The sequence below is a fragment of the Nycticebus coucang genome, chromosome 7, assembly GCF_027406575.1.
Source record: "Nycticebus coucang isolate mNycCou1 chromosome 7, mNycCou1.pri, whole genome shotgun sequence".
NCBI classification, from domain to species: domain Eukaryota; kingdom Metazoa; phylum Chordata; class Mammalia; order Primates; family Lorisidae; genus Nycticebus; species Nycticebus coucang.
The window spans coordinates 64,905,271-64,919,155 of record NC_069786.1 but is presented as its reverse complement, the minus strand read 5'-3'; the positions used below and the strand labels follow the sequence as shown (position 1 = coordinate 64,919,155).

The 13,885-nt window shown below is 39.9% G+C and overlaps 1 protein-coding gene across 2 annotated transcripts in view; it reads right to left on the bottom strand.

Annotated features, from left to right (window-relative positions):
• Positions 1-672: 672 nt before the first annotated feature.
• Positions 673-13,885, bottom strand: part of CERS6 (ceramide synthase 6) — a 303,806-nt gene continuing 290,593 nt past the window's right edge. Inside the window, exons 9-11 of one of the 2 annotated variants that reach the window (XM_053597456.1) lie at positions 9,238-9,394; positions 8,711-8,734; positions 673-6,342 (exon numbers count right to left, since the gene is read on the bottom strand). In XM_053597456.1, coding sequence (XP_053453431.1) covers positions 6,190-6,342; positions 8,711-8,734; positions 9,238-9,394 — 334 coding nt within the window. In that variant the 3' untranslated portion in view covers positions 673-6,189. The remainder of the gene's footprint in view (positions 6,343-8,710; positions 8,735-9,237; positions 9,395-13,885) is intronic. The other variant, XM_053597457.1, reaches the window with a different exon arrangement.

Below are 13,885 nucleotides of genomic sequence, written 5' to 3'. Positions count from 1 at the left end.
AAATTTTTAATAGGGGGTCTGCTATCTTTATAATACTTGTGGTGGGGTGTCAGTTTGGCTGGGGTCAGGTTTGAACCCACCAGCCCCTGTATATGGGGCTGGTGCTCTACTCACTGAGTCACTGGCACTGCCCCAATGTCAGAGTAATTTTTATGGCTTTTGAGATTCTAGATGACATAAACTTAGCTGAAAAGAATAGAATGCTGGGAAATACAGAGTCTCACAAGAAAGAGGGAGAGGGGGAGAGAAGATCTAGCCAAGTGGGGCACAGACCCAGAGAAGATGACGTTGGCCAAGCCCCTATGAGGTGCACATACACAGAGAAGAACATTTCGGTGTTGTGCTTTGGGGTGTTTGTCCCAAACGCCTCTTTTACAATTTAGACATATACGCATAGTATGATATATTGAAACTGATAGCTCTATAAATCAGATTTTTTCCAGAATAAAGTGCTACTTAATATTAAACATCAAAGTTTTTACACTTTAATTTTCAAAGTGATCGCTACAAGATAATATTACTTTCTCGGCAATCATAGTGATACGTGTATTGGGATTTGAGGAGACTTATAAGGAACTAACCACTGGGATAATGTGAGTCTTTAATAACCTCATGCAGGGAGGTGTGACATATTACCCACAGGAGTTACAGTAAAAGGCACGTACACTGCACTCTTAATACTTATCTTTATTATGAAAGTGTTTCCAAAGTAAAATGATCCTCATAATCATGATTGCTTCCAGAGATCAAGAATGAATAATTATATTTCCATATAAAAATCGGCAAAACACATTAATAATACATAAAATAATTCTAATTGGCTAACAGTATAGCATTCCATTTGTGACAGAGATGCCCAAGCACAGAAATGTCTTAAGAAAACAAGTAAGGTTTTGTCACCTATTTCTCACTGCAAGTTAAAAAAAAATCAAATCCCAAACCTAACCACCACCCCTTCCCATGACAACAAATGGCTATAGAGGTAAATGACCATGGGGGCAAACAGAGTCTACGAGAACTGGGAGGTTAGAGAACTTTAGGAAATCAAACTTGGAGGGCTCCCCGCACTGTTCAATTAATGAAGCTCTAAGTGAAAGTTCCAGGTCATCACATAACTGTTCCTATCACAGAGCTAGTTTCTTTTTTGCAGCTGAGGATTAAAAATCCTTAATTATTATTTTATTTTCAGGGTAACAAAGACAAATCTTATTAAAATTCCCAAATTTTTAAAGGGCAATTTTATAATGACAGAAAAATTACTGTAGACAAAAAAGAAAAACTTATCTCGGGCGGCGCCTGTGGCTCAAAGGAGTAGGGCGCCAGCCCCGTATACCAGAGGTGGTGGGTTCAAAACCAGCCCCGGCCAAAAACTGCAAAAAAACAAAACAAAACAAAAAACCTATCTTAATGAAATCCAATTTTTCACAGAACATAGAAACCATATCAACAGCTGTTATTCCCGGGTTTGTAGGCCATGCAATATATACCAAAATAGGAAGACAAATACCCACAGTCTGTGCTGAGGAAAACACACACACGGGCACGATACCTTTTTCAGAAAATTGGAATCAGGCAGAGAAGGAAGTGTGGGTACACCACTGATTTAAAGGTTATTGGTAAATCGACAGCAGAAAAACGATAACTTCCTGGCTTCCTTTTATCAAGAGTTCCAGGAGGAAAGGGACATGAACGAATGGGAGATAGGACAATTTTAGGCTAATGGTCCCCTACCATTACTTCCTGGGCAACTTGAGAACGTCTAGTTTTGTGGAGACACCATATGCTCTCTGGCTGCAGAGACTTCCCTATTTCTTGGACCTGATGGAGTCTCAGCATGTGGCTATTCAGTAAAGCATTCCTTTCAAAGGTGGTGGGTTGAATTTAAGTTGGAAATACCTGGAAAAGACTTAACTAAGGTTCTCCGTTGGGTGTGGATCTGAAGGTCTTATTAACAATACTTATGATGTTTTGTGGTTCTCTAATACAATGTTCTCCACGAAAACAAGCATTAATTATGCTATCTCTGCGTATTTTTAGAGTTCCAACAGCTGAGTGGACCGGCCTCCTCAGTAGCCACTGAGCGCCCCCTAGGGTAGGAGAGGGGGCGGTGCATACAATGGGAAACCAAGAGCCCTTTTCTGGTCTATTACTGTGAAGACCTAAAATGTGGCTGGTAAACCAGTACGAGTTACTACAGGGTAATCTGAGACTAGCACGATTTCATTTCACCAAAGAGAAACCTAAACTGATTCTGGGGACAACAATATCTCCATTTGAAAAATATTTTGCTGCACTTTCAGGAACTGTTTATGGTTATTTCTTCCACGGACAGCAAGTGTAGTAACTAGAGCTCACAGTATTTTCTCTTTAGAAATAACTTAGAAACAAAGTGCCATGTGAACAATTTTCTGTCAGGCTGAGTGCGATCTAACTTTGGTGTTAGAAACATTTCAGGGCGATTACTATTTATCTAAAAAGCAGAAATCAGCCAAAGACAAGTTAAAAACTGTAAGCTAATTAAAACCTTACAAGCTTAAATATCACATAAAATGTAAACATTTAACCTTTTATTTTCAAAGGATTTCTTGAAGCTTCTCTGATGTAATGACATCACCATATATACTGACCAATAAACTGAGTCTTTAAATACCTTTGGAATTATTCTGTATGCTTTTTATACTTCAAATTAAGAAAAATATTCAAATATTCAGGCAACTTTGGCATTAACATTTCCAAGAAAGCAAACAAAAACCATTAATGCAAAATCATGAACAGATTGGGAACAATCATAGGTGTCCACTAAGCTTTCTCTGAAAGCGCTTCAGCAAAGACTCAGGGGAGCTTAAATGAAATCTCACTTTTTACTAAGGCCAAATAACCATGAGGTTTGAATACAAAGTGGAAGAGTCAGATCTTTTCTACCTAAGATGAGGCATTCTGTTTGCTCAAATTCAAATGCTATCGAATACTCAAAACGGAAGTTTGGCAACAGAATTGGACATCTGGTCTTTTACTTGCCATTTTGACTAGTGGTGATTCGATTTCAGCTTGCTTTTTGCCTACATTTCTGCTTTATTCATCTCCATGAGGACATCATCTGTAGCAGACTGTCAGGTGTAGGATGTTAATAAAACCTTGGGGTGAATTGGCAATCATGTTCATCTTTACAACATATCCTTAAATAATCCAAAATACTGATAGTTGCTCTCCTATTCACAATATCCATAGAACTGAACTTGGAAATGTAAACTGTATTTGGCTCATATGCTGACCTTAGAAGATGCTCTGTGACCTGCACAATGCTGTACTTAGCTCTGTGGCTTAGGAGGCTGAAAAGATTCTACCATGCTCAGCTGTGTGGGAACACAAAAAGGGTTGACAAAGGAGGAGGGAAGTTTCTACTTATATGGTCGATGGTTTTTATGAAAAGAATATGGATAAAGATGAGTCAGTGATATTTTTGCTTTCTCACATTTTTTAAGAGATTCATATACACAGATCACACATTTTTATATCATTTATTGACCTGAGGCGAAATTCTACTTGATTTTCTACTTTTTCCCTCACTAAGCAATCTAGAAAATGCTATGACATTGGAGAATAAAATATTACTTTTTCTAGAGTCCTTTCTCCATAGCCTTTTGTATCCTGTGAAGGTTTGTGATGATGAGGAAGGAGATATCAACACAGGCTAAGTTAATTAATGAGAAACACTCCCACTAATTTACAGCCGGATTTACAAAATACACTTCCAAAACTGCGGCCAGGGACGTGGGGAAGGTGCGGTGACCTATGTTTTTCTCTCTCAGGCTTATCAGCTCATCACAGAAAAGCTGGAGGCAGAAACATATGATTCTACACTGTAAAAGGCCTACAAACCCAATTTTGAATAAGAAAAAACCTCTCTGTCCCAAAATGAAATAATAATCTGTAGATATGTAGAGGGTGGTGTTAAGTAAACGCTATCAGTTAGAGAGGCTCTGAGTGCTCCCAGTCCTCTTTCTGAGTGACTTCTGGGAAAAACAAAAGATTAGTTAGACCTGCCTTTGCTAAGGACAGACTCCATTTACTTCATTTTACACAAGTTATCTAAACCTTTAAGCTGATCTTGAAATTATTCTTCTACCCTAGAGCGTCACTTGGGCACTCTGGTTCGCCTGCTGCTTTCGTCTATCTAGAAAGCTTGCCCCCCACAAGTTCTGATGACTAAGTCTTTTTGGTGTTTTCTGATTGATTTTACAAAATTAGCCATCTACAAATTACATGCCTGTTGGGTGAAATAAAATAATAAGGCCCTACAAACAGAATTAGTTGCATTGTTTTCTCAATAAACCAGCAGACGTATTTCCAAGACTCTTCAATTATTATTAAGGACCATACCAAACACACACTATCTCATAAATAGGTGGGGTGGGAGACACTATTACAGTGAGAAGTTTTTGTTCGGAGCATTCTTTTAACTACTATGTTTCCCCGAAAAGAAGACAGTGTCTTATTTTAAGGTGTGCTCTCAAAGATGCGCTAGGTCTTATTTTCAGGGGACGTCTTAACTTTCCTGTAAGTAGGTCTTATTTTCGGGGAAATGGGGTATTATCTCACAGTTGTGCAAATTCTGGGCACAAAGCTTTAATTTTTTTCACAAAATCAAACTGAACGTGAATGGCTCTGACAGGACAGATGGGCCATCGCTAGTATTTTGCTGTTGTCTTCACCGTACCCTGATCCTCACATTTGTATTACTGCATTTTTGTATTGGACTCTTGTTTTAGATAGTGGGCTTTTGGATTTATGAAATAAGTATCTGCAATCCCTTTTTATTTGCTCTCACTGAGAGAAGAGATAAAAATCTTTGGCTTATGTATGGTTTTCGTACCTAAGTAACACTGCCATCTAAGAGCCTTTGTGGAAATGCTAGTGATATTCCTAATTTCAGGTGTTACCATTGCTAAGTGGAATTTTTGTTTTTCTGGAAATAGCTTCATGTGAAAACACATTCCTGGAAATGAAGCAAGTCTTCAAAGAAGCTTTGGAGTGCCACGATACTCTATTTCTCCTAGTAGGAAAGTCATCTTGGGTAACGTTTAAGGAGAAAAGCAAAGGGTAAAACAGTTTTTCTCCCATTGGCTTTATTTTGTGTAGCAAAATAAAGACAAGATCTAATACTAGATAGGGCTTTCCTTGAAAGTTGGTTGCAATAAAGTGCTTTGTCCTGGAGGTGATCTTTGCCAACTCTTGGAAGACTCCTTTTTTCTTACACCCAATATACTCAGCTTCTTTCTGTAATCACATGAGAGGAGACTGCAATAATTACAGGGGTTGTGGCAACCTGTTGAAATCAGTTACTCTCTTTATGTTATTCCCAGAACACTGGCAAATTCCCAATATTGCAAGTGATTTCTTTGTTCGTTTCTATGAGCTTAAGCAAATGTCTTTCTTCAGAGTCAGGGCACTGACCTCATCATTAGAGAGAGAAACGACTCTAACCTGCAAGGTCACCTCCCACTACCACGCCCACTGAGAAAATCTTGGCTGTGTGCACAAGGAACGAAGTCTATTCCAAACCAACTCAAGACAAAACAACTTTCAAAAAGTCCTCCAATGACCGTCATCTTTAATTTGAACTGCTCATTGACTATGAAGAATGATAATTAAAAACTTAGCTCATCCTGTTTAAACAGTCACTGGAACTGCACAGGCCATTTCAAAATGGGCACAGGGACACAAAGAAAGCAAACTTATTTGGAGCTGGGTGAGAATTCTGCACTGGGCTTTGCTTGCTATAAGTGACAAATTAAGCTGATGCTCACGCACGGCACATGGGACCACAGCAAGAGAAAGGGCTAGACGCAGATGAAGCATCTCCTTCACTGTCAAGAACCCGGAGAGGAAAAGGAGTGAGGAAACTCTCTGTCGTCCACAGATTTACAAACAAATACAAAAAATAAATAATATGCTAAGACAGTACAAACGCAATTACGTTCCCTTGTGTCAATTACATACAGCATGCCTACAGAGAGCGAATGGTAATTCTTCTTCATTCACTGACAGGACACATGGCCGTGCACTATTCAAAATGCTCTGATTTTGTTTCGGGTGCTGAGATATTATGAAAGCAACTGCATTTGCAACTTATTAAATACTTCCAGGAACAAACAGTTCACTTTGTTCGGGACTTGTAGTTTTGGGGAATCAATCATCCACGGAGCAGGGGCCCGTCAGGAGATACCCGTTGGTACCACTGGTGCCATTGGTGGTTGTTGCAGTGTGGGGGTTCTTCCCTGGGGGCTCCGAGTCCTCCTCATCTGAGCTGGACTCAATATCACTTCGGTCATCCTTGGACACCTGTGGAATACAAGAAAGTGAGTGTAACTGGCTCCTCAGAAATCATCAAGGCACAGCATGCTCAGAAAGCACATGCAGTCATACATGAAGGGAAACAGATCCAAGTGCTAAAAAAACAGAGCACAAGAACAGGGCCAGGGTAGTGAGTTTCCTCTCACTGAAGGGATGCAGTTCGGGTGACAGTCAGTTAGGAAGGAATGTGGGTAGGCGGGTTTAGGCATCACAGAGGACTGGACCAGACCTCTTTGTGGTACCTTTCATGCTGAGAACGTACTTGACCATGAATCTGACTCTGACCTAGAAGGTGACATCCTGTAGCATTGGAATGGCATCACAGGAATCTGGTACAAATGGATCCGTGCACTCACTGAGGAGCACATCCTCCTTGAGGATATTTAGAGTCAGCTGTCACCACACGAATGGAGACATCCACCAGCTCAGAACACTAACAAAATCCTTCCTGTTTGGCTCTGTAATGCATTGTGCTATGACTTAATTTGTTTTTCTTTTATGTCTGCTAAAATTAGTTAGGAATTTTGTTTTATATGTCACATAAACCATGGCAGCAGGAGGCATTTTAAGACCCTACAGGGTGAGGTCTAGCTAAAAATATTTTTCTGAGGAACATCCACTGACTGGGTGATCAGGACTTGACTCCCATCTCTCCCAAGTTTTTTCAATGCTCCAGCCAATTTAATTAAGTAATGAGGATGGCAAAGAAGGAACCAGGATTATAAATCCACACATTACCATAAAGAATGAAAAAAAAAATCCTACCGTCTAGCAAGAAAGTAATTTTTAGGATAATTAGGAAAATCTGCTACTGCTTTTAAAATAAAAACTTCCTACTCTATAAGTCTAAATTGTGGTGAGCACATTTTTTTTTGTCCAGCAGGCCTTGGGATTCATAACAGCATCATTTACTTCTTTTTAAAGTGGGTAGCAAAAGGGGCCTGGCTTTATGGAGATTTCCCCAACCTGTGTGCCACCACTACCCTTTCACTTGAGAATCTTGAACTCCACCTGGACATGAGAAGCCAATGTCACTGTAGAAGCAGGGGTTTGCCTCTCATAGGTGGGTGGGGACAGGGGACAGGAGAAAGTGAAAGCTGAGAATTATTACTCCATTTCAAGTAGTAGGGGGGCAAATATCGTAAAAAATGAACCTCCCTCTGATGCCCCTGGACATGAGACTGAGCTCACATAGATCATCTCCAAAAATTGTCAAGTACAGAGACATCAAAATGATTAGATGATAAAAAACTTTAACTTAAAAATCATGGGTCACAAAGGCAGTGTTATAGCGAAGCTCCACTATGTTTTTAAGTTCGTTAGTCACAAATGAAGCTGCTACTAGAAAACTCCAGTTTCAGAGAGTAGTTGACATGTGCATGCTTAGTAAGATTATTTTACATTGCACTTGGCAAAATCTACCCTTATGTTACCTTCAAAGAAAGGACAAGTCAGAATATATCTAAATAACTTACAGGAAAAAAACCCATGGCTATGAGGAACCTTATTGTCCCAAGTGGGGGAGAGCAGTTTAGATATTCTGAAGCCTGAGATCTGTAATGAAATTAATGATTATCTCTTCATAAAGTAGAAGGAATGAGTTGAAGAGAAGACAGCTTGTCTGGTAGACACAGCAGTGTAATAAGAACATAAGGAACGTGATGCTGTCCTGGCATCTTTAGTTTATACTGATGGTACTGTGCATGCTGATTCAATTTGTACCCAAATGAAGACAGGAAAAAAACTTTAATAGAAAATATATGTTCATTTTACAGAGTGAGAGGTCACAGAGAAAAATGAACTTTATCTTCTAAACAGTTAACTGATCAAAACATGTAGAACTTATATGGGAGCTGACACTGAGAATCAGCTTCGTAGATCAAGACGAGATGGCCTGAGCTCCACTGTGGAAGAGGCCCGTTCTGCTGACCTCGATGAAGACGAAGTGGTCAAGACTTCCCCGTGGTGCTGGGCAGATCAGGCAAACAGCTGAGGCCCAGGCCCCTGTTCTGTGCCGGCCTGACCCTCTCCCCAGCTCCCTTGCTAGTTCTATCCCCTACTTCACTTTGGTCTATTTCTGTTTTCTAGCCAACAAGTTAAACACCAATCAAAGAAACGCCTCTTCTCTGTTAGGTCATGCAAAATTTAGCAGAATACAAGCTTACACAAAAGGGCACTCACACAGCCGCTCCTAGTGTCCCTGGTAGCTAATGGAAATGACTCCTCACATGAACCCTAGTCAGTGTCAATCAGTAGATCAGACGGAACAATACACAGGGCAACCAAAGCATCTGCGTGCCCCTCCAACAGACAGGCGGCACCCAGGACAGGGACAGGGTGAGCGTGAGAAACTTACATGTAAAGGGTTCCACTTCCCAGCCTTCCGGGGTGGCAGAAGGAGAGAACAAATGAGAAAATGTCACAGAGAACGATCTGGAAAACTCACTGCTCTACACAGAGGTGCAGAGGCTCAGGAAGCTTTATTGGAATCAGCTTAGGAATCTGTTTTTAACCAAAAAGATTTAAACTAAATTTTGCTGGAGAAGTCATAAATGGATTTATTCTTTAATTGGAGAGAAAGGTTTGTTTAAACAGGTACCTTGCACCAAGCACCCCTTCTCATGAAATTTCTTTTCTGTATAATTATAATCAGAGAAGGAACAAGGGGGACAGCAGCAGCGCAGCGATGCTAAAAAGACTTCAATGAACCAAAGAGAGGAAAGAGAAAATTTGCTTTGTGTTTCTGAGTGGGTTTGCTCAATTTTGAAAAAATATTTCAGATTTCATCAAAACTGGTATTGACAAATAGTTGATCTACAGAAACCCTCCCCCAATTTTTCTTTTTTTTCTGAGACACCTTTAAAAAGGTGAGTTGTAACTTACCTTGCCTCTTGAAACAGCTTTGCAGGCTATTTTTATGATCAAGTAAGACCAGAAGCAGTTCATCCCTTGTACTAGCATCAGCAGCAGGTTAAAAACCCACCAGGAAGGGAAAGGTCCAATGATCTCCCAGCTTTCAAATAATGTGGTATTTAACACCCTAAGGAAAAGAAGAAAAATAATTATTGAACAAAGCATTTCATTTTACTTTCAAAGGAACTCTAGTTACTGCCCAGAAGCACAAGGTCAACAACATGTCTTAACTGATCCTTTTGGAAGTGTGGTCTGAAAGCCAAGCAGTTACTAGAAGAGGAATCCCCTGAATAATGCCCAGAAGCATGACTTCCATTGTGGTTCTAGCTCAAATAGCATATGTATCCCTAATCACTTTTTAAAAAATTATAGCAAAATACATAACACAAAATTTACCATCTTAACTATTTTTTTTTTTTATTGTTGGGGATTCATTGAGGGTACAATAAGCCAGGTTACAATGATTGCAATTGTTAGGCAAAGTCCCTCTTACAATCATGTCTTGCCATCTTAACTATTTTTAAGTGTACTGTTCAGTGGCCCTGAGTTCACTGTTGGGCTACCATCACCACCATCCATCTTTAGAAACTTTAACTCCCCATTCTATCTAGCCCTGGTATCTACCATTCTGCTTTCCACGTCTATGAATTGATTTAGGAACTTCACATAAATAGAATCAGATAGTGTTTGTCCTTTTACGACTGGTTTGTTTCACTTGGCATGACGTCCTCAAGGTTCACCCATGTTGTAGCATGTGCCACCGTTTCCCTCCTTTATAAGGCTCAATAAAAAGTATATACTATCAGTGTAACCTGGCTTATTGTACCCTCAATGAATCCCCAACAATGAAAAAAAAAAAAAGTATATACTACATTTTTTGTAGCTATTCATCCATTGATAGACACTTGGGTTGCTTCCGTCTTTTGGCTATCACAAATGCTACAGCTATGAGCATGGGGATACGAATATCTCTTTCAGTATCTGTCTTTTGGGTATATATACATTCAACTCTAGAAACATCAGGTGAGTACAAGCCATATGCCCAGCACAGTGCGAGTTAGAATACGAGTGAGATCTAGGCTTAGACCTGTAGGGAGCCACAGTGGGTCCTTAATTTTGCAAGGTTTTCCCTGGGAAAGAACTGACAATTGAAAGACATCATTTTGAATTGATGCCTTGAAATCAGTATTGAAAGCATTTTTTTTTTTTTACAAAAATTATTAAGAGTACAATGAATGCATTTAGTTTTAGTTTCGTTTGAACAGCAAGTGATCCTGTATAAATAGCGATGACAACTGTATTATGCTATTCATTATAAATTAGCCTTGGCTGGGTTATAGGCTGAGAACCTTTTCATCATTAGGCAGCTAGGACTGGTGCTCCTGCTTGGCTTCATTGGAACGGGGAGTGAGAGCACTTGCTGGCAGGATGGCCATCACATTAATTTCTGAAACTGCATCTGAATTCACAGGCTTTGCCAGGACAGTCAATGGAACCTCTGATTGCTTTTGAGATGCTGCCTAAAAGTAAAGGGATTGCTCTAAAAATTGACTTGGAGAAATACCATCAGGGCACCAAATGGATATCCCTCTCAGGGGAAAGCTTGGTAAGAAAAACAACGTATCAGGAATTAAGACCAGGGAAAAGGAGAGAGAGCATCTGAACTCTGAACACAGAAAACCCAGGCCAGAGCCACCATCTGGCCACAGGATGTTACTGTTGAGGAAATTGCGCCTTTTGAGTGAACTACGTACTGTACCTATGTACTGTACTGATGCCATTACACATCTGTGGTGACAAAGCTCAGAAGAATGGCTGTCTCTGAGGGAGGAAGGACCAGAAGGAGGGTTGAGGGAGACTGGAATCTTCCATATCTTAATCTGGGTGATGATTACCTGGGCTACACACGTAAATATGTACAAATGTAAAAGCTTATAAAGCTGTATAGTGAAGATCTGTGTACCATACTGTATGTGAATTGTATCTCAAAATGGAACAAAGTACTCTTGTGGGTCAAACAGAACATATATGTACACTGCCAATTTGCAAATTTATGTTTGAATAATTACTATGATTTCAGTGTTTTTCCTCCAAGATAATCTGTATTCAATGTATGGTTATGCAGAAAACAAAATATTTTTTCTCTCTAAATAATAGTTTCTCCACAGCATCAAACCTCTACCTCTGCTTAAACTCAAGTGGTAGAAGAGATGGGAGCAGAAGGGACAGATACCATGGTCACTACCAGCACAGAAAATGCTTGGTCTCCACAGTACACTCTCCCCTCTAAACATTTTGTCAAAGAATGGAACAAAAATGCTCCAATCTGGGCTTTTTTCTTCTTGCCTGATCCTTGGCAAACATGGTGCCCGCGGGGCAAAGCTGGGTCCCAGGCAGTTCACAGCAATGTGCAGATATGTTACCATCCCAATGGCTCAGCCTTAGTGGCTGACTTTAATGAATGATAGGATTGCATAACGACTTGGCTACGCCCTAAAGTTACTTTCACTCCTTCTTCATCTTAAAATTGATCACAATAGAAATGTTATATAGGATGTGGAGGGTGTGCATACATTCATGCAGGAACGTTTACAACCATTTTTGTTAAGCAAAGAAAAAAATGTGTAGTCTCATTTTAATAAGCTATTTAAGGCTATAGGCATTCACATTCTAAGAAGCAACATGACTTAAAGCATCCTGCTTTCCCCTTAAGGATGTCACAAAGCTCTGTGCAAAAAAGATCCCTATTGGTATCTTATTCCCCCAAATCTCCAATCTTACTTTCTTCATTCTTAGCACAACTCCCAAGGGAGTGTTTAAATCAATTCTCTTTAATACATAAGCTTAGACGAACATTCTCACTTTTAGCCCTATGTATCTTATTTTCAAGTTCTCTACAGATAGGCACACATATCAGTGATGGTGATGTTAAAGATGGACCAGCTGATCTCACACTAGGTCCTGATGAGACCATGGCCCCTGGCCATGGCAAGCAGTCACCAGTTTGCCTCCATTCCTTCTCCCCAAAGAGCTCTATATGAGCCCTGGGTTGCATTTTTCTGGAATGATCTCTACGAAAATCACAATAATAATTACAGCTGTGTGAAATATCCAAACAGAGCCAGGATTGCTTCTAGGAAACAGACTCAAGGCTTCACTTTGAGGGACACTACATGATGCCAGTGAAGATTTGATTTTTTTGAGACCAAGATCTTGTTCTGTTGCTTTGCCTAGAATGCAGTGATGTCATTATAGCTCACTTTGAAAAAAGTGACCATAGAGGCATTCAGCAATGAATTATGCACCACTTTTTCTGGATGAGTTCTCAGACTTAATAATCTGATTTTGTATATCTGCACCAGGCCTTTCCTGCTTAAAATGACCTATTTGGGCTTGTTTAACTGGTTTCCACACTTTAGTCCACCCCTCTCAACATTTAAATCCTCATAGAATTATCTCTGTTACCGAAAATCATAAAATGCCTTTCACTATTATCCTGTCAGAAATATGAAAGTTTTAAGGTACAGAATCAAAGATCTCTTTATAAATTCAGCTCAAAAAGTGGGAACATTGGCCCTGTGCCCTTTTCTTTGCTTTTCTCTGTGAAAGGGTTGAAGTACACACGTATCTCCAAATAGCCTTTACCTGAGGAAAAGGCCAAGGAAGGCTGACTCCTGCTAGGCTGGTAGAAATCTAAGAGAAACTAACATTCCAGAAACTTACTCTTCCAAAAGTTTTTTAAAAGAGTATAACACCATCCTCCCATCTTCGTAGGGGCAGGATGGAGGAACAGGCTCTGAAACCTCCCTAAACTTGCAGGCTCCTCCCTTGAAGGGCTGGCTACTTTCTGCTCACATCCATTGGAGGGACCAGTCTCAGGATGACCAATGGCAGACTGAGCTCTCCTGGGCCCAAGTACAGGGGGAAAATCCTCCTAAAATGTTATGGGCTTCCTTGTCTTTTTCTTCTTTTCCCTCACCTTGGGGATATAAATGGTATGTTTTTGTGAGGTGAGAGGAAATATGGCTAAATGTGTACCAACTTGGAACTCTGGTTCTTTGTTTTAGCTTTGAAGTTTCTGGGTCTAATCAATTTACTCAGTTAAAGTAGAAAAGCTTGGCATACCCTGAAAATCCTGGAAGTGCTGCTAGGAAGAGAAAAATGTATTAGAGGCCTGTAGTCTTGAGGGATATTCTGCACCATATTATCTTCATTAGCTTTTGCTTGACAAGACAGATACAGTAAACATGTTTTTAACAAAGAAATGACTCCCCAGAGTAAGACAGAGTTGATGAAATTGACTTGTTAAGATGCTCAAAATGAAGGGAAACAAACTAAAAGAAATAAAAAGCCCTTGGAGAGTGAAAGCAGTGAATGCAGGGATTTTAGCTAAGAAAAATTTGCTCTTGTCGGCTTTACAAATTTGAAAGAAAAATAACACACACAAAATTGTATGGATTGAATAACAAGTCAATGGATCAACAAAAACATAAACATAGCGTTCTGGTTAAAAAGAATTGAAATAATGTTAAATACTGGGATAACTGCTGTGGAGTATGATGGATGTGCTTGGAGTGTGGGTGGGAAGTGAGCTTACTCAAAAGAAGGGACAGTATTG